This window comes from Tripterygium wilfordii, chromosome 7 (assembly GCF_013401445.1).
Source record: "Tripterygium wilfordii isolate XIE 37 chromosome 7, ASM1340144v1, whole genome shotgun sequence".
NCBI lineage: Eukaryota > Viridiplantae > Streptophyta > Magnoliopsida > Celastrales > Celastraceae > Tripterygium > Tripterygium wilfordii.
The window spans coordinates 4,324,808-4,342,560 of NC_052238.1; the positions used below are offsets into that span (position 1 = coordinate 4,324,808).

General features: G+C 37.2%; 3 protein-coding genes and 1 long non-coding RNA gene across 8 annotated transcripts; 2 read left to right on the forward strand and 2 right to left on the reverse strand.

Annotated features, from left to right (window-relative positions):
- The first annotated feature begins 348 nt into the window (after nucleotides 1–348).
- LOC120002962 (O-fucosyltransferase 38) lies at nucleotides 349–9,518 on the forward strand. 5 transcript variants are annotated; one of them, XM_038851836.1, is made up of 14 exons: nucleotides 349–428; nucleotides 2,012–2,070; nucleotides 3,268–3,345; nucleotides 3,379–3,411; nucleotides 3,819–3,897; nucleotides 4,871–4,938; nucleotides 5,181–5,269; nucleotides 5,400–5,577; nucleotides 5,919–6,047; nucleotides 6,410–6,546; nucleotides 7,035–7,248; nucleotides 7,348–7,532; nucleotides 8,303–8,398; nucleotides 8,974–9,518. In XM_038851836.1, exons 2-14 carry the CDS (start codon nucleotides 2,059–2,061, stop codon nucleotides 9,119–9,121), a joined length of 1,446 nt encoding a protein of 481 aa, XP_038707764.1. In that variant the 5' UTR covers nucleotides 349–428; nucleotides 2,012–2,058; the 3' UTR covers nucleotides 9,122–9,518. The 5 variants fall into 5 exon arrangements, with proteins under 5 accessions (XP_038707764.1, XP_038707762.1, XP_038707763.1 ...); XM_038851834.1 differs by having other exon boundaries at nucleotides 350–428; nucleotides 3,268–3,411; XM_038851835.1 differs by lacking the exon at nucleotides 349–428 and having other exon boundaries at nucleotides 3,301–3,411.
- On the reverse strand, nucleotides 889–2,749 carry LOC120002963 (chitinase 2-like). The gene is made up of 2 exons (XM_038851837.1): nucleotides 2,007–2,749; nucleotides 889–1,924 (listed from the first exon to the last, which is right to left on the reverse strand). Exons 1-2 carry the CDS (start codon nucleotides 2,083–2,085, stop codon nucleotides 1,092–1,094), a joined length of 912 nt encoding a protein of 303 aa, XP_038707765.1. The 5' UTR covers nucleotides 2,086–2,749; the 3' UTR covers nucleotides 889–1,091.
- Nucleotides 9,519–10,571: 1,053 nt separating the features above from the next.
- LOC120002769 lies at nucleotides 10,572–12,951 on the forward strand. Its single transcript, XR_005469183.1, has 4 exons — nucleotides 10,572–11,053; nucleotides 12,008–12,238; nucleotides 12,331–12,661; nucleotides 12,810–12,951. It is a non-coding gene; the product is annotated as an uncharacterized LOC120002769 (long non-coding RNA).
- Nucleotides 11,632–14,524, reverse strand: LOC120002767. Its single transcript, XM_038851574.1, has 5 exons — nucleotides 14,093–14,524; nucleotides 13,222–13,723; nucleotides 12,936–13,137; nucleotides 12,358–12,861; nucleotides 11,632–12,257 (listed from the first exon to the last, which is right to left on the reverse strand). Exons 1-5 carry the CDS (start codon nucleotides 14,472–14,474, stop codon nucleotides 11,859–11,861), a joined length of 1,989 nt encoding a protein of 662 aa, XP_038707502.1. The 5' UTR covers nucleotides 14,475–14,524; the 3' UTR covers nucleotides 11,632–11,858.
- Between the last annotated feature and the right edge of the window lie 3,229 nt (nucleotides 14,525–17,753).

Genomic DNA, 17,753 nt, shown 5'->3' on the forward strand with positions numbered 1-17,753 from the left:
TCTTTCCCATGTGTAAGTTGTCTCTTTTTAAAGCTTACAATTAATGAGAAGGTTTATCCAGGGTGTTCTCTAGGTTTTTAAAAAGTGTGTATTAAATGTAAGAGTAATATTTCATAATTAAGTAAATTTGATATTTTAACCACGGTAGACCAATGCGAAATGGAATAATAATAAATCATATTATAGTATTTTAAAAAAAATAAAAGAAAAGAAAGAGAGGGAGTCTCCTTGCTATTTAGTTAGAAAAGGCTACAGGCCCAAATATGGGAGGCCCAATTGAAATGTGTCTCACTTTAGCCCAGCTCAAACGAAAAGCCCACAAATGTATAGCGGGGCAGTTTCGGGGTTTCTCGTCGGAGAAGGTGGAGCAATACAGAGTCTCGCGATTCTCTCCGGTGCTCATCTTCTCGCCTATAACTTGCGAAAAGGTATTTGGGTTTGGTTCAAATTATTTTCTGTAACCTGGCATTGTCTTTCCTTCGTGATTTTCTGCTGCGTCATTTCATTCATTAAATCATTGTTGCTGTTTGTGATTTTTATGTCAAATAAATGGTGCAATCAGTGTCGTGTTGTATTAGGGTTCAGTTCGTTGAAGTGTTGGGTATATCAAAGCTCAGATTGTGCTCTGTAAGGAGACTCCCTTGGTATTTGATCTTGTTAATATGCTTTAACATCATTGAATAAAGTCGCCATCTTCTTCTGTTATGACACCTTTTAGTGAGCTGGTGCGTTGAGATTCCGCACATCAAGTGTTCGACGAAATGCCTTAATGCCTACGTCACTTGGTTCTTCTGATATGTGAACCATTGATTAGCATGAGGTCTTTGAATTCTTAACTTTTGAAGATTCGTGCTTGGTTTGCACACTTAATATTAGCGGAGAAAAACATGGGGATAAAAACATATCTTGGTCGGTATAGGAAAAACAACAGCAAAAACAAAGCCTTACAATGAAACGCAAGCAAATTAAAGCACAAGTATCCAAGCATACTTGAATGTCTTCATAGCAACCTTAGAAGCTTCTCAACAATAAATTTATTCATCTAATGCAAGTGAATTAACTCTTCCTCACATGTTCTTAGATTTTTCCCTTCACAATTTACCAGATTTAAGCAAAAAATCTTGAGATGTTACCTCATAGTAATATTCGGTCTCACCAGAAGCATCAGCCGAGAAAATCATCACTCCATTAACTGCAAAACCTTTTTTCTCCAACAGACTCAGAGCATTGAAAAATCCTTGACCTTGAATTCCCCTGCCATTAACTTCATAGCTAGGCAACAACTTGTCCTTACCAAATTCCTCCGCTCGATCAGCAAAGTCTTTCAAGTACAATTCCGGTGTCTTGGCTACTTTATCAGTATAGAATTGATAATTAACATAGTCAATAACTCCTCCATACCTCTTATAGAGCTCAATGTAAGGCTCAGCTGTCAAGTAATATGGCGCAATTGTCGCTACTGTAATGACCTTTTGTTTCTTCAACTGGGTAATCAGCTCACCGATGCAGTAAGCAAAAATTGTACTGTTGTTGTCTTTTTTTGGAAAGTTCTCATAGTCTATGTCAATACCATCAAGATGGTACTTGCTGACTATGTCTTTGAGAGATGCAAAAGCATTAGATATCCATTTTTGGGGGTCTAGAGGATTATACCAGACGATTACTGTGTTATATATGCTCCAGCCGGCAAGACTGGCTAAGGCTTTTACATTTGGATGCCTCTTCTTGATGTCTGCAACTGAGTCTGGTGTTAGTGTCTGTAGCCAGTAGGGTGAGAATATGCCATTCTGTGTCTTCCCTGATGAGTCTGCATCAATGGCAAAGCTAAGTATGAAATGGAAGTCTATCCCTTCTCTAATTGGTACTGAAACGAACGAAACTGGTTTGCCTGTCGCTCCAATGTACTCCATCATCACCTTTGCATCTGAATATATATATAGGAGAATTAATTTACATGTAATGTTTAGTACATCAGAACATGATTTAGACAACAGAATTTTGCTTACCACAGGATTGAAGACCGATGAATGCTAATCCAGCGATGCAGAGGAGAAAGCAATGCTGATACAGGTTGGTTGTCTCCATTCTGTAACTATAGTTTGTTGCTGGATAATCCAATGCAGAAACCTAAGAGATGGCTATGTCAATTTATACATTGTTTTTGGGGCATACAAAAAGTCGGCCAAAATATGCTTGTCAATAAGAAGAGTCGTATAGGCAGGAGTAACATATGTATATTGTGCTTAGTGGTTATGCGACACTCTCTATGTTTACAGAGAGGAAATGCACACGGAAAGTACAGGATAGTTGTTTCTAGCTGGTTAGATTTCCGTGTTGAGGTTGAACAAATTGAAACGGACTGAGAGTTATTGGTTTAATTTTTTCTAAATTGGGCTTAAATGGGTTTGAGCTACTATAATATGGGGCCCTAGGGATTTGGGGGCTTGAGTGACAATCCATATCGCCTCACCCCAGGGCCGTCCCTGCAGCACTGCAGAGATTACTTCATTAGCAAATTTATTAGACAAATTGTTATTGAACAACGGTGGTTGGTTTGAACTCCTGACTTCAGTCTTTGTAACTCTAAATCCGAAGAAATAACTAATTAGACTATCGTCAAGTGGTTGAAAATAGCAACTTGTTATAACTTATCATTACATTTGTTATAAAAAAAGATTTAGACGAACTACAAATTGATTTGATTAGTTAGGTCGAATTTTCAATTTTGTATTAAACTGTTTTTTACATTTTATAGCTATATATTTTTTACTGACGGCATGATCCAAATGGGCCAAATCCAAGGACGCGAACAACACAGACGTTTTGGGCGGTCCTAGAAGGCCTGATAATGAAGCCCAGGCTTTAAATAAACGACGGTAATGGCTCGGCCCATTTATAACTTTTTTTGGACTATGGAGTTTCCTATCTAACCGTAGGCTGTCGAGTGTGAGTCGCGAACGATGATCGGTACTACTGTGCTCTGGATTCGCACGCGCTAGAACTGCTAGCGCCTGAATATACCAGAGCAAGAGATCTAGCGTAGTATCGGAGATGGTGAGCAAGCGAGGATTTTCCCACACCAGAAATTCTTCTTCAATAGCCAAGATTCTTTCAAGAAAACCATCTCCTTGCACCAATTTAGTTTACATTTCCCTTCTCGTTGCGCTTTCAGTCTTTATTTTTGTACTCTACTACAGTGACGTGATATTGGAAAGCGATCAAAAGCATTTCAGTTCTCAAGAATCTCTTTCTGACTCACTGTCGCAGTATCAATATCAGGTTCCTGACTCTCAATCGCAGTATCAATATCAGGTTCCTGACTCGCAGTCGCAGTATCAATATCAGGTTCCTGACTCGCAGTCGCAGTATCAATATCAGGTTCCTGACTCTCAATCGCAGTTTCAATATCAGGTATTGAGAGATTGTGCAGTTTCTTGTTGTTATTTTGATTTTGATAGTGTGTGCGCCGGGGTGGGGTGGTGGGGGTGTATTTGGAGTTGCTGATATGGAGTTCTTGGGAAGTAACCGACTGTCAAAGTTTCCATATCGTTCCATTCATGTCCATTTAAGTCTCCTCTTAAAAATATTTAAGTCACATCCTCCCAAAATTGTTTCTTGGTATTTTCAGCTAATCCTATTTGCAGGATGTAAGCACTTGTGACATTAATGATCTCATTCCCTAACACCAATTTAGTCATTAACATCCGCTCGCCTTTTCTTTCATCTCCTCCTTTATACTTCAATAGATGCATTTTTTTAAAAAGAAAATAGAATTATTTTTTAAGTATTATAAGGATCCCCTACTTCCAATTCTGCAGGTGCCAGATGAACAACTTTGGGATGTTTCCAAGATTTATGGTTTGCATCCATGTGTAAAGCCTACAAGCAAATATAAAGGTCCTAATTCCATTTGCTCTTCAATATGGTTCTGTTGATTTCTCCCGTAAACTGAATGAAAACATATAGGAGGACTATGCCTATGGTTGGTGGCACTGATTGATTGAGCATGCTTTCCACTATTATAAGTTCTGCCATTTGTACTATCAAGTATATAGTAGATTTTTAGCGATTCATTATTCTGCAGCCTTGTACCAACTACCAAGACGCATGCTTGTGTATAGTTGATACTTCCTTTCGTATAAGTTGAGCTCTCAGAGTTAAGCATATTTTATATGCCTTCCAGTACTGATTCGTAAAATGCATGCAAGTGTCTTTTATTTAGGTAAAACCTTGTGGTATATACTGTACCTTCAATATCCTATGGGGGCTTTTGTTTGAGGAAGATAGATAATGTTCATACTAAGATTAAATGGATTAAAAGAAAAGGTTGAGTTTGGCCTAAAATCAAACAGAATAATTACTTGAATTATGTAAAACAAGCAGAATGGTTTTTAGCTTCCTTATAAGAACTAAAAAAGAATGGTTGATCGTTTAGTATCCAATTTTTCAATCCTTATTGTCAAGAGTGCAGAAGCTTCATAAGAAACTACATGCAAATGTATTGTTTGAACATTGTAAACCAAGAAAAAAAAAATTCCTAGTCCAATTTGATAAACAACTCTCGTGCCTAAGACTCCCCAGTAGGTGGGGTGGGGATGTACAAGACTTTACTCCCACATAATATGTGGAGAAGTTGTTTCCAGGAATTGAACCGTGACCTCTAGGTTGTACCCTTGCAACTCTAGACCACATGATCGTTTGTCCCAATCCAATTTCTTATAACTAAATTGTAAGGAAAAAAGAAGGAACTAGGCTCTCTGAGTAAACTCTTCTAGAATGTGAAGCCCATTGCATGATTCATCAATGATTTCTTGCTGGGTTTGTAATACTGAAGAAAGCCATCTCTCTCAACCTTTTTATGAAATGCCAGCTGCCCAAGGATCTGACCACTATATTACTGTGCGATGCAACGGAGGACTGAATCAAATGCGCACTGGTGTAAGTTATTGATCCCTATGTTTCTGTACATCTCTTATCATCTATGTTAATGTAACAAACACACACACACACACACACACACACATTCTAAGTTCATATATGTCTTCACTTTTTCCTTTTTTTCCCCTTCGAATGCAAAAGAGATTTTATTGGAGGGCAAGCACCAAGTATCATGGACGATAATTATTCTGTTTTTGCTGCTTATTGTTTTCAAAAACTCAGTAACCATGCTTCAACTGTAGATTTCTGACATGGTGGCTGTGGCATACATCATGAATGCAACCTTGGTCATTCCTCAGCTAGACAAACGTTCCTTTTGGCAAGATTCCAGGTGTTCCCGAGTATTATTTTTCTCATTCTAGAATCTAGACATATTTTGAATACTTTGATTTCAAATTTTCTTTATCTTCCCTCATTGTTTATTTTCTAGAAATTTTTCTGATCTTGATATCTGTTTACAGTACGTTTTCAGATATATTTGATGATCGTCATTTCATCGAAACCTTACAAGGAGATGTGAGGATTGTTAAGCAACTACCCAAGGAATTGGATTCTGCTCCTCGGGCTCGGAAACACTTCACTTCTTGGTCTGGATTGGGTTATTACAAAGACATGATGCAACTATGGGACAATTATCAGGTACATAAAAATGTTTGTTTTATTTGTTAGGTTTACATATTGAAGCCACTAGATATTGTTTCCGGCTGAACTTATTCAGATTTTATCAAGGACTAATATGCATTGTTTCACATTGGAATTGGCTAGAGAAAATTAAATGCTGATCTACTATGGTGCCAGAACTATCAAGCCAAAAGCTGCTGCATATAGTTTAACTGTCTAAATCTAAATTGCTTTCAGAATGACAGATCTATATAAAAAGGAAATCATACTCAGTCCAGTTCTGACTATCAATTTTTGGTCACTTTTTAATCGGTAAAATGCTTGATATTGTGGATGGATAATCAAGCAAATGAGTGCAGGTAATTCATGTGGCAAAATCAGATTCTCGGCTTGCAAACAATGGTTTGCCTCTTGATGTACAGAGGCTGAGGTGTCGTGCTCTATACAATGCTCTCCATTTCTCTCTTCCGATTGAAAGCTTGGGAAAGGTTCGGATTGCTTTTTCCTTGCCGAATTCTGAATTGCATTTTTGTTATTGGTGCTACAGAAAAATTTGAAATTAACAAAATAATTTTGATAATTATTGGAATATCTGAAGAGCTTAAGGGTTAATATTTATAAACATTGTGAAGAATTTGTGATTTTTTCAAATAGAGCGAAGCAGCTGTACAAAACTACAAACCATATCAATTTTATAGAGTATAATGCTGTGTAGAACATGGAGATATTTTATTGGAGCACAATATGATTCACATCACCCAAGAGTTAATTTCACTATGCATTTAAGAGGTCTCCTACGGGGACTTCGTGATATATTGAGTTCTGAGCCTGCATAACGGTGACACCACAGAAGCTGGTGGAGCGGCTGAGATCACGTGGGGGAAGATACATTGCTCTTCATCTAAGATATGAGAAGGACATGTTGTCTTTCACTGGTTGTACTTATGGCCTGACTGATGCAGAATCTGAAGAGCTAAGAATAATGAGGTATGACTGTCTTCTTTTGGACATGTGGGCTTTTTTCATCTATGTTTACATTTATATGTGTAAGTATATTACATCGACATAAAGACACATACTACGAAAAAATGTCATAAAATGGGTGAGAGTGGAATTCTTTGGCATCCTATGTGAATCATTGCTGTGTTGAGATTTTTGTTTTGGTTCTGTCAATTCTTGGTGTTTCTATGAAACTTCAATAAGATGTTTAAATCTTGAAGGTCAGCTCCAAGCTTTTGCTAAAATATAGGAAAGTTACCATCCAACAAAATATGGAAATGGCAGATTTAATAATGATTGATGAGTAAATGAAGAGTCTGTTTGTAAATTTCCGGAATGTAAGAGGATAAAGGTCTTTGGATCCTAATTATGTGGTTATCCACCATTACTTATTACCAGCGACGTCTTAAACCAAGAACTCATCAAGGTGAGAGTTTTTTGTCAATGACGTATCTTTTATTTCTTTATTTTCAAAGGGAGAAGACAAACCACTGGAAGGTTAAAGACATAAATTCAACAGAACAGAGAATAGGAGGATTTTGTCCACTGACTCCAAAAGAGGTGGGGATATTTATTCAAGCTCTTGGATATCCTCCATCTACAACCATTTACGTCGCAGCTGGGGAAATTTATGGTGGTGAAGCTCGTCTACTAGAGCTCAAATCCTACTTTCCTAATCTAGTTTTTAAGGTTTGCCAATCTATTTCGTAGCTGCGGTTCCAAAAGTTTTATGCCACAGATACCCATTGAAGGTCTAAATGATGAATTGATTGTTTCATTTGGCAACAGGATACGTTGGCTACAGAGGAAGAGTTAAAAGCATTTTTAAATCATGCTTCCCAAACTGCAGCTCTGGATTACATCATATCTAGAGAGAGTGATGTTTTCATTCCATCATATTCAGGTAACATGGCCAGAGTCGTCGAGGGCCACCGCAGAGTCCTTGGCCACCGCAAGACAATTACACCAGACAGGTACCAAGTAATTTAGAGTAACTAAGGATTATATCGTATAGATCGTTTGACGTTCAGCTATAGATGGGGGTGTTGAAGTGTTCCCTGATCCTTTTACCAGATTACCTAACTCCATTATATATAACTAAGAACCACGTGATTTTGTTGGAAAGTTCTTTTTTCTTTTTCTAGCTATAAATTATGTTATGTACCCTTAGATAAAAATGTTTTCCATTTTGTGTTAGTGCACTTTTGCCGTTTACTATGGTCCTTTATTTCCTCATGGTAATGGACTTTCTTCAAAATGTAGATTCATAATAAAATGATTTGAATTTATCTGAAATCTATTATAGTACTTAACTTGTTAATATATAGTGTGAAACCTTCTTTTGTCGACAGAGTTAATTGGAGAAGTTTTTAGGAATTAGATTCAACGGACTTGCCACCCTTTAGTTTCAGGGATCATTCTTTCTATTTATTTTCCTTATTTTTTCGATGACATGAAAATATCTCCACGGTTAGTCAAAATTTGACCCATCTCAATGAAGTAAACCTTAGATGCTAACAATCACTCACAAGCAACTAGTATTAGCTGAACCTAAGGTGCACTTGGCTGTATTCGAACTCAAGGCCTCCAAATTTTGGGATTAGAATTTCCTTCCCTCTCCAGAGTCGAAGAGACTGACAGAAAGTTGGCATCCCATGGCATTTTAAGAATATGCCCCTCGCCAAACACATTTATTAGTACTACGGTTATAGTATGCCGTTTTTCTAATATATTTTATATGCAGGAAAGGGCTTGTCAAACTTTTTGATAAGCTGGAAAGTAATCGGCTAAGCGAGGGGGAGCCCTTGTCATACCTTGTGCAACAAATGCATGTGAGCAGGTAAGCTTGTTGCAACTCTCTATAAGTTGTTTAAAAAATTAAGAATTTTGCTGATTGCATTCCACAATGGCAAAATCCCATTTTCGTGACAGGCATAGAAAACACTTATAATTGCTTCAATTGAAAGAGTTTACTGTTAATGTCAGTTTGTTTGTTGGGGTGTGTTTTTGAAAAGGAACATCTTCTTGAAATAGCATTGTCAAAATGGACGTTAAACAATAGATTCTTTTTTTGTTTCATTCAAAAAAACATATATTTTTTTTCTGTCTGGAAAACCAGTGATTTGAGAGCAAGATTACAAGAACCATTTTGTAACACAGAAACAGACAAGGGTGAACCGTCCCTCTGCTGTGTTACTTTGTTGGAGCACCACACAAGATCGGGATAATTCTGTTTTGTTTAGAGATAACTTGTGACAAACTGACAATGTGAAATGGACTGCACATTCACCATAGTTTTATATTACAAATCGAATGAGTTGTTTTCTTGATAGGGATGTAATACATAGCTCAATTGAACAAATTAGTTCACCTTTACATGCTTAAAGGGGCTAAAGTTCTTGATAATAATTGCAGGCAAGGAGCGCCCAGGAAAAGAAGAGGCCCAATGCCAGGAGTAAAGGGCCGAGCACGTTTCGGGACTGAAGAATCTTTTTATGAGAATCCATACCCTGAGTGTATATGTGGCTCAGTAAGACAGTTCAAAAGCGACATAAAACTTTGACCCTGCAATGCAGTTGGATGCATATATTTCTGGAAATCATATGATTACCCACATGGAAGAGAAGCTGTAAAGATATGACTAAACCCAAGTTGGCCCGGCACTTCTTGACCATCTGAGATAAAGAGTTCCAATTTGAAACTGACCCATTTTTGCCCAAGTCAAAACTTAGCAATGCAGTTTCTGAGATGAGAGTTCCTGTATAGAAAGGGAATGTAGCAAGATAGTCCGTATCCCATCTTCATGTTGCACCTTTTTTTCTTAAATGATTTTCGAACATTCTTTTTTCATTCTGAATTTGTAACATTCTTTGTATTCCTCTGTGGATGACATTTTAGGTTCTTTTTGACCTACTAAATAGGCAATACCACTGTCACCAAGTCTTGCTGTTTAGTTTCAATTATTGCAGGAGGCAAATCGCCAAGTTGTATATATATTAGGAATTTAGGCAGTGGGCAAGCTGTCCTAATGGACTACTTTGGACATTAAGGCCTTTGGCCTGCATGCATATATGGGCTTGGGCCTATTATGTTGCCATGTGGCCCATAACCCAAAAAAAAAAGAAAGGAAAATACGAAACAGTCCGTTTTTGACTTCACCCGCGCCAGCTCGATCAGCGTCTCTAAAACCTCGCACTCGAACACTGGGTGCCGGGGCTCTGCTGTAAAAAAATTACAGCAGGCTCCGCTGTAATAACAATTTGAGACGAAAATTTTTTTTATTTTATTTTGAAGAAATTATAGCCTGGGCTCTGCTGTAAAAAAATTACAGCAGACTCCGCTGTAATAACAATTTGAGACGAAAATTTTTTTTATTTTATTTTGAAAAAATTATAGATGTGTAGTTTATGATCTAACGAATCCAACGATATATTTTTTGTTCAAAACAAAAATCATATGCTATATGAAAAATGCTTAACAATTTTAGACCGTCGGATATAAACTCAAAATATTCGGTGTCTGGATCAAGATGAATTTGATTTTTGTTTCGAACAAAAAATATATCGTTGGATTCGTTAGATCATAAACTACGCATTTATAATTTTTTCAAAATAAAATAAAAAATTTTTGGGACTGAAATTACCTACAGCGGGCTCTGCTGTAGTTTTTACTACAACAGACCCCTGCCACCTTGATGAATTCTTGAACTTACTTGAAGACAAGAAAACAAAGGGTTTGAGAATAACTCTCAGTTTTGTATATAATTTTTTCTCCCTTAATACTTCATACTAGTCTGGTTCTTATACCCCAGACGTTTACATATCAACCATACTTGTTAAGGAAACTAGAATCAGGAAACTTTAATTAAAGCCTAATTATTAGGCTACATTATTGGTAGTAATATTATGCTTATTAAATAAATAGTTGACTCCAATATCTTCCTTCAACTTCAATTAAGAAGATCTGCACATCTCTGCTTCTCTGATTGAACTTATAGTATCTTCCACTGCTTCCTCTGCTGATGTGGCCGATGCTCCAGCTGGCTTGTCCACGATCAAGTTAGCTTGCATGGCTGTTACATGTCCCTGCCTCTTTTTGAGTTTCAGTCTTCGGCCCCTATTGTATGCATTCTTCAATAATCTCCCCTGATCCTCATCACACCCCTCGAACACTCTCCCAATTTACAGCCATGCATTACTGTGAGAGAGAAGACGGAGAATATTTTCATGGTGTTGTACAGAATGCATCTTCAACTCTCAAACCCTTCCAATTCGGTTCAACTACCTAACACCTTATCTCCGTCTAAAACCCCCGCACTTCACTTCCATTACTCTCGTAAACATGCTTATGGAATCAAATTGAGGTCCGGAAACAGCATCTTCCGCTTCTTTAAACGCGACAAACTCTGAATTGGTCCTTCTAGGGCTTCAACTTCGTACTCGCTTGGATCTTCGGGGAACGCCCCGAAGAAGACGCGTCCACTCAGCTATTCGAGGTTTCGCCTTTCTCTTCTTCAATTTTTTTCGTTAATTTTGTTGTTTTATGTTTGTTAGAAGCGTTTTACCATAATTTTCATAATTTTGTTCTTTGAGCATGATTAAATTAGCATCTAATTGGAATCCAGTTATTCCGTTCCTATGTTTGCCTGTTTGGTGAGTTAGATTAAGTTAGGATGAAATCAGGAACTTTTAAAGCACTAGGTATTAGATTCCTTGAGAAAGAATCTCACCCTATGTTTAAAGGCAACACTATGGTTCGCCCAAGGATTTTGTAATGATTTCTAACTCTCGATACTGGATTGATTAACGTTTTCTCCTAGTTTTCTCTTGCAAGTTGTAGTTGATGAAGAATGACATATTTTACTCTACTTCTCACAATTCATCAGAATGCATATCTTTATAGTTTTAATTGTTTAAACTGTAAAGGCTGTAATCAACGAAATTATTCTAAATTGTTTACTGAGAAATCGGCAAATACGTGCCTCCTGCAGGTGGTGGCATCAGAACGGTAGATTTGTTATTTGTTGTACTTAGCTACTGTAAAAAAAAATGTATATCCTTAGCATGAGAGATGAAAGCTGGAACAGAATTGATTATATCTGTTGCAAAACATGAGGGTTTGAATTGAATAAAATTTGTATACTTGATTATGTGAAGCTTTCTGATTTGAGTTATTCAAACTGTAAATTTGCAAGTTGGTCACTGGGATCCTCATGCTCTCCCTGTGTGGTGAATCTGGTAAGAATACTGCAAATTATATATGGGCTAAACTAAGGGAAACAGGTATATTTGTATGGGCGATTAAACTCTAAATAACAGGATGTCGGGATCAATGTCTTCTGGTAGTCTACGTTGAGGTGGGAACTTGGGGAGGAGATTTGCTATTTGTTTCGCTGTCTTTATATATAGGGAATTCTTCTCAATTATCTCAGAATGATTAGTTTTTGCAGGCTTCCTGGAGTTGCCTTGCTCCACTCCTATTATCTCGAAAGCTCCGGCTAATGGTGCTACGAGGTCCTTGTACGCCCTTTTCTTCAATTTCCAGTTTCCAGTTTTCAGATTGAAGTGATACAGAGTAAGAAATCGCTGCGCATAAGTGGCTATGAACTCCAATGCATTGAGAACAAATTCAAACTCCTCATTGGACATGTAGTAAGGGAAGCTGACTCTTGCCCAACCAGGTTTGATTCCTAGATAACCCTGTTGTAAACATAGTGAGTAAAGCATCAAACTATGTTAACCACTTATACTATGATTCATTGTCATTTTGCAGGAGCAATTGGAGTTAGATTGCAATTACCTTTTTTACGGCAGATCTTATGTTAAGTGAGATAGTATCATCAACATCGAGCAAACGGTGACCGTAGGGTCCAGCACAAGCACATCCTCCTCGAGCCTGTATACCAAATAGGTCACTGAGGAGTGCTGCTACAAAAGGTCCATGAAGAGGCTTCCCTCTGTTATTCCCCGTCTCTCTCCACAGGTAAAGACCCTCTTCTGATTTATCTCTGCTGTTGACACTACACCCGTTGCTCTCGCCATTTGAGGACGTATTAGAAGTGGAATAAACAAGGAAGGACAATATGGCCTGTCTCTTGGCACTGGTATTTCCTAAAATCCATATGTTCTTATTTGGAAGAAGCCTCTTTAGGGCTCTCTCTATGTAGATATGTTCCTGTTTTTCAATCACTTCATGACCAACGTAATCTTTTACCCAGAACGTTAAAGCTGCTCTAATTATCTGGATTATAGGAGGAGTGCCACCATTTTCCCTCTCTTCTATGTCATCCAGGTACAATGTGTCCTGCAATTTATGTTTGTTAATGTTATCAGTGAACAGAGCTTTGAGCATCAGAAAAATCACCAAAGGGAGCTCACCTTCTCATTGAAGCCATTGACATAAGAAACAGTTCCACCTCCACAAGTTGATGGAGGAGAAGATTTTAGCAGATAGAGGGCCTTGCTCATCAGGAGGATACCAGGGGATCCCGGTCCGCCGAGAAACTTATGTGGACTGAGGAAAACAGCATCATAGCCATCAACTTCTCCAGACTTCAAATCAATTTCCACATAAGGACCACTACACAGGCCAAAAAAATGATTTCAGCACCCAACAATGGAACAGTATATGTACAGAGACAGAAATAACACTGTTGGTGCATACCTTGCTGCAAAATCAAAGCAAGCAAAACCTCCGTATCCATGGAGAAGCCTCGCAATCGCTCGTGTATCGGTATAAATCCCAGTCACATTACTACAAGCTGAGAATGATCCCAATATAGGCCTGTTGCCATTTTTGTACAGCTCAAGTTGTTGTCTCAGAGCTTCAATGTCAAATAACCCATTTTCATCCAAACCAATCTCGACTAGTTCAGCTAAGCTTTGCCCCCATGAGAGCAAATTCGAGTGGTGCTCATATGGTCCAACAAAGACAACCCATCTCTCTTCGTTGCTCAAGCATTTAAGGAACCTATCTCTCAAAGTGGAAGGTACAGTAATGCCCATTACCTCTTGTAGTCTCTTGATTGCTGCAGTTGTGCCTGATCCACAAAACAAGATTGCATCATTTGCTCCACCACCTAAGCATTTCTTAATGTATTCAGTTGCTTCATGCACCATTTTGGTCGTTCTGCGCCCAACATAGCTGTCACAAGTGTGAGTGTTCCCTGCATACATATAATTTAAAACAAGCTTGTTAATGGGGATTTTCAAAAACTGGCTTATCCCCATGGATCAGTTGAGATCTGGGTCGAGGTCCAATGCGAGAGATAAACGAAGAGTGGCATTCGCACATGTTGGGCTAAGTAAGGGGCACATATTGCAAATTGTGATAATGGAAACATCCATAAAATTTGAACTCACGACCTCTCGTTGTGAGTTATCACGGTCAAAGTCATCGTCTCAGCAAATGATCCATTGTTTTGTGAAAGAGAAGTCCCAAATCAGAAAATATAAACCCAAAAATCAAATCGATACTACTTCAGTTGGATGGAAGAACAAAAAATACTGAAAAAGAAAGAATTAATTCAACTTACCATAGAATGGAAGGACATTGTTGATGACAAAATTCTCTATGTAGTGAAGGGAGCGGCCAGAGGCCATATGATCAGCATAGGTGAGTCTTCTTCTTCCAAATGGAGAATCAAACTCTGCATCCACACCAACAATTTGTGATTGCAACCAAGACAATCTTTCCTCATCAGCAGAGTTGTTGTTTGGCACACAACCTCTCTCCAACATCCCCAGTGACTCCAACCTATGACAAACATCATTTGATGATTCAGAAACATTTGTACCAATGATATTGGTGTTCCCATGACTAGTTTCAATTCTGGTTGAGCCTATAAAGTTTGGAACTCTGTAGTTTTCTTCTAGTATAGGTTTTTCTTCTAGTATAGGTTTTTGCTCTATCTCCATGTCTTGAAGATTCAGAGACAAGGATTGTGGGAGGAGAGGAGAAGGAAAATAATAATGAGAAGAGGTATTACTTGAGATTGAATGTGATTATTTAATGTTCATTTAAAGGGAAGGATTTTCCAGTGGGTGAAAAATCAAATTAAACAACTGCACAAAAATTGCTTGAATTATTCCCTATTTTATTAGATATTAACAAATTCATGTGGCAAAAGCCCCTGTTTTTGCGTCTAATAAAGAGAAATTGACCTGCTATCTCCGCATGTTTGGTATGGATACTTTTTTTGAGCAATGGATACTTTTATTATAAAAATTATAAAATGTAATATTATAAAGTTTAATATATAATACTTAGTCAACAACTTATAAACTATCCTCAGTTTTTAGTTCGTCAAACAACTCATAACATATTTCACAACTTTTATTGCATAACTTTTAAGTTAGCATTGAAAAACAATCCAACTATTATGTCAAACCGAATCCAAAAGGTTCATATTTGTGTTCCGAACGGTACTAGCTAGTTAAGAAATCACATATTCTAGAAATGAATTTTGTTTGGTAAATTTCATAATATTACAACTATTTGTAACAGGTTTGTTTGGTCAAACTCCATCGATATCATTCATTGTCGATCGGCTTATCATAAACCATTTGTCTTTTAACTCTTTAAAAAAAACAAAAAGACATTCAACCTCATTTGAATTTATAGTCAAACACATATTTGAGCCTCGTAGATACTTCTTGCATGTATTATCGATTTCATGGTGGGTCTCACACGCATGCACGAGATAATTAATTACAGGGCTCTCGACACCCATGAGACCAGCTCCAAAGAAATTTCAATCTAGTCCTAATACCACTAAATCTGTCCCACTCAATCAATCTCTTGACTGTCTCCACATGCTTTTGAATTCAAACTACACGTAATCCGTCCATTTCCCACGGGGACCGCACCAAGGTTACTTGATGCTTACAACATCTTATATGAACGTAGGTACTTTTCTTGAGATGATTATATTATTAATGAAGAAATGGTCAAACATATAGATGAATGAATATAATATAAGGCTTAATGATAGAGTCACGGAGGTGCAATTTAAAGGTTACAAGCTAGTTCAATTTTTAAAAACAAATCTTAACATATTATGTTCGGATAAGATCTATCGGACATTCTGCATATATGTTCTCGAAACCAGACTAGGCCCACTGCATGAGTCTTTGTGCTTACATGTTAGTAAGTTATAACATCTTATATATATATATGAATCTAAGTAGCTTTATTGATATACTTATATTATTAAGAAATAGGCTACAACAAATCTGGCTTCTTTTGTATGAATGGTTAGGTGATAAAGGTAAATATATGACCCAAATGATAAAATTGCACAGTTCCTCTATAGCATAGAGATCACATGTTCAATTCTTGAAAGCATACACAATTTATCCGCCGATTGCGGGAGTACTGTGCACTTAAATTGCTTACATTTTTTTTTATGAAATGGTCAAGCATGACATGGAACCTAAATTAATTAACTTCGTAGTTCATACATTGTTTTGGACATTAAAGTATCTATGAATGGAGATGACACGAACATGATGTGACTCGAGGGGTTGAACCATCATTTATGGTCTCAGCCTACTAGTCATATGCATTAATAAATAAACTTATTTAAATCCTGCCAATTTAATTAAATTGCGACTTAAAAAAATGACATTCAACCTTATGTCTAGCTTGATATTTATAGTCAAAACATATAGTGGGATTTATACACAAGGACAAAATGTGAGAGGTGTGTTCAAATAAGAACAAGTCAAACACAAAAGTTTAAAAATAAAGACAAAAGTTATAAACATATCAAATTGTCATTCTTTCTTCTTCTTCTTCCTTACGCCACCATAAGGGAAGGTTGTCGCCCAACCATTGTTCTTGAGGAATAAACCATCAAAATGAAGCTCCATGAGAGCCCGACTAAAGCCCAATCATCACCTACCATCGATGATCACTTGAGTCGCCAAAAAAGCTTGGTGAAATCGCGGACCACCGTTTGGAAAATAGTCCGATCTAGCCAATCCGTTCAACATCGACGACCATCACCACCACCAATAAACTCACCGGATCAAGGCGCATCATCTTTGGAACTAGATCTGGTAACAGGAGTGACATTGGTTATTGTTTCTTGATCGACTTATATGTTATATGTTTTAGATCTACTAATATTATATTTGTCTTAGATATGTTGATATTATATATTTTTTGGATATGATAATATTATATATATTTAAATGAAAGTTTTGTATTTCAATCTTCATTGTGACGACATTGCCAAATGAAATTATTGTGTTTCAGTCTTCAAATAAAAATAATAAAATAGTTACAAACAAATATAATAAAATAATTATAATAAAACGTATAATATAAGAAATTGATAAAAATATGATGCGGATCCATAGGTAGTGTGGATTACCACCGATCAAGGTCACCGACCCACCAAAATGAAGTGTCGGAACACCACGATCAACCCCCAACCACCATTCTCCGCTGTCGGCTACTGGTTCAACCAAAATCTGAACATTGAAGCCGCGACCAACCATGAAGAAAACAACTAAATATAGTCAATGGAGACAACGCCGCCTCAGTCAACCATCACGATAGTGTTCCCCAAACTTAGGTGCGTCATGCCCACCCTTTGGTTGGCCAAAAAAGTTATAGAAGGAGGAAGATCTGATATGAGTGTCAAATAAAATAAATGTATGTAATATTTTGCCCTTTATGGAATATTGTTTGAATATTATGGAATAAAACTTATTTGAGTATTTTATTGGAACAAAACTTTGAATTGAAAGGCTTATCACTAATTTTCCCAAACATATATTTGAGCCTATGAAAACTTTTTTTTGAAATACCGTTGAGAAATATGCTTCAAAGCTTTGACACATATATTACCTAACCCAATAGGTTATCAACCTGTCACTTATCGTTGGAGAATGGAGAGAGATTGTATTACTGTTTAATTAATTTCATACATGGTTTTGGATAACCATCAACTGTTGGTGGGCTCAGCCTCATCATTTAATAAATCATAAATGGGACTGTGTGGGCCCCATTCTCAGTTGGCCCAAGGATTTGAAGCATAGTATGCTGTATGTGGACTGGACGCCGCCTAGCCCACCATTAATCATTTTTTTTTTGAGAACTGCCCACCATTAATCATTAATCATTTATTCCCCAAATCTTGTAATAATTTACCAGCTTGGACGATACTAGGTCTAGAATTCATCCAT

Coding starts and splice junctions, on each gene's coding strand:
- LOC120002963 (XM_038851837.1), bottom strand. CDS start 2,085: ATGGAGACAACCAACCTGTATCAGCATTGCTTTCTCCTCTGCATCGCT. Junction 1,925..2,006: donor CATCGGTCTTCAATCCTGTG/GTAAGCAAAATT, acceptor ATATATATTCAG/ATGCAAAGGTGATGATGGAG.
- LOC120002962 (XM_038851832.1), top strand. CDS start 3,052: ATGGTGAGCAAGCGAGGATTTTCCCACACCAGAAATTCTTCTTCAATA. Junction 3,412..3,818: donor AATCGCAGTTTCAATATCAG/GTATTGAGAGAT, acceptor CCAATTCTGCAG/GTGCCAGATGAACAACTTTG. Junction 6,048..6,409: donor CGATTGAAAGCTTGGGAAAG/GTTCGGATTGCT, acceptor GTGACACCACAG/AAGCTGGTGGAGCGGCTGAG.
- LOC120002767 (XM_038851574.1), bottom strand. CDS start 14,474: ATGGAGATAGAGCAAAAACCTATACTAGAAGAAAAACCTATACTAGAA. Junction 13,724..14,092: donor CAATGTCCTTCCATTCTATG/GTAAGTTGAATT, acceptor ATATGTATGCAG/GGAACACTCACACTTGTGAC. Junction 13,138..13,221: donor TGCTTTGATTTTGCAGCAAG/GTATGCACCAAC, acceptor TGGCCTGTGTAG/TGGTCCTTATGTGGAAATTG.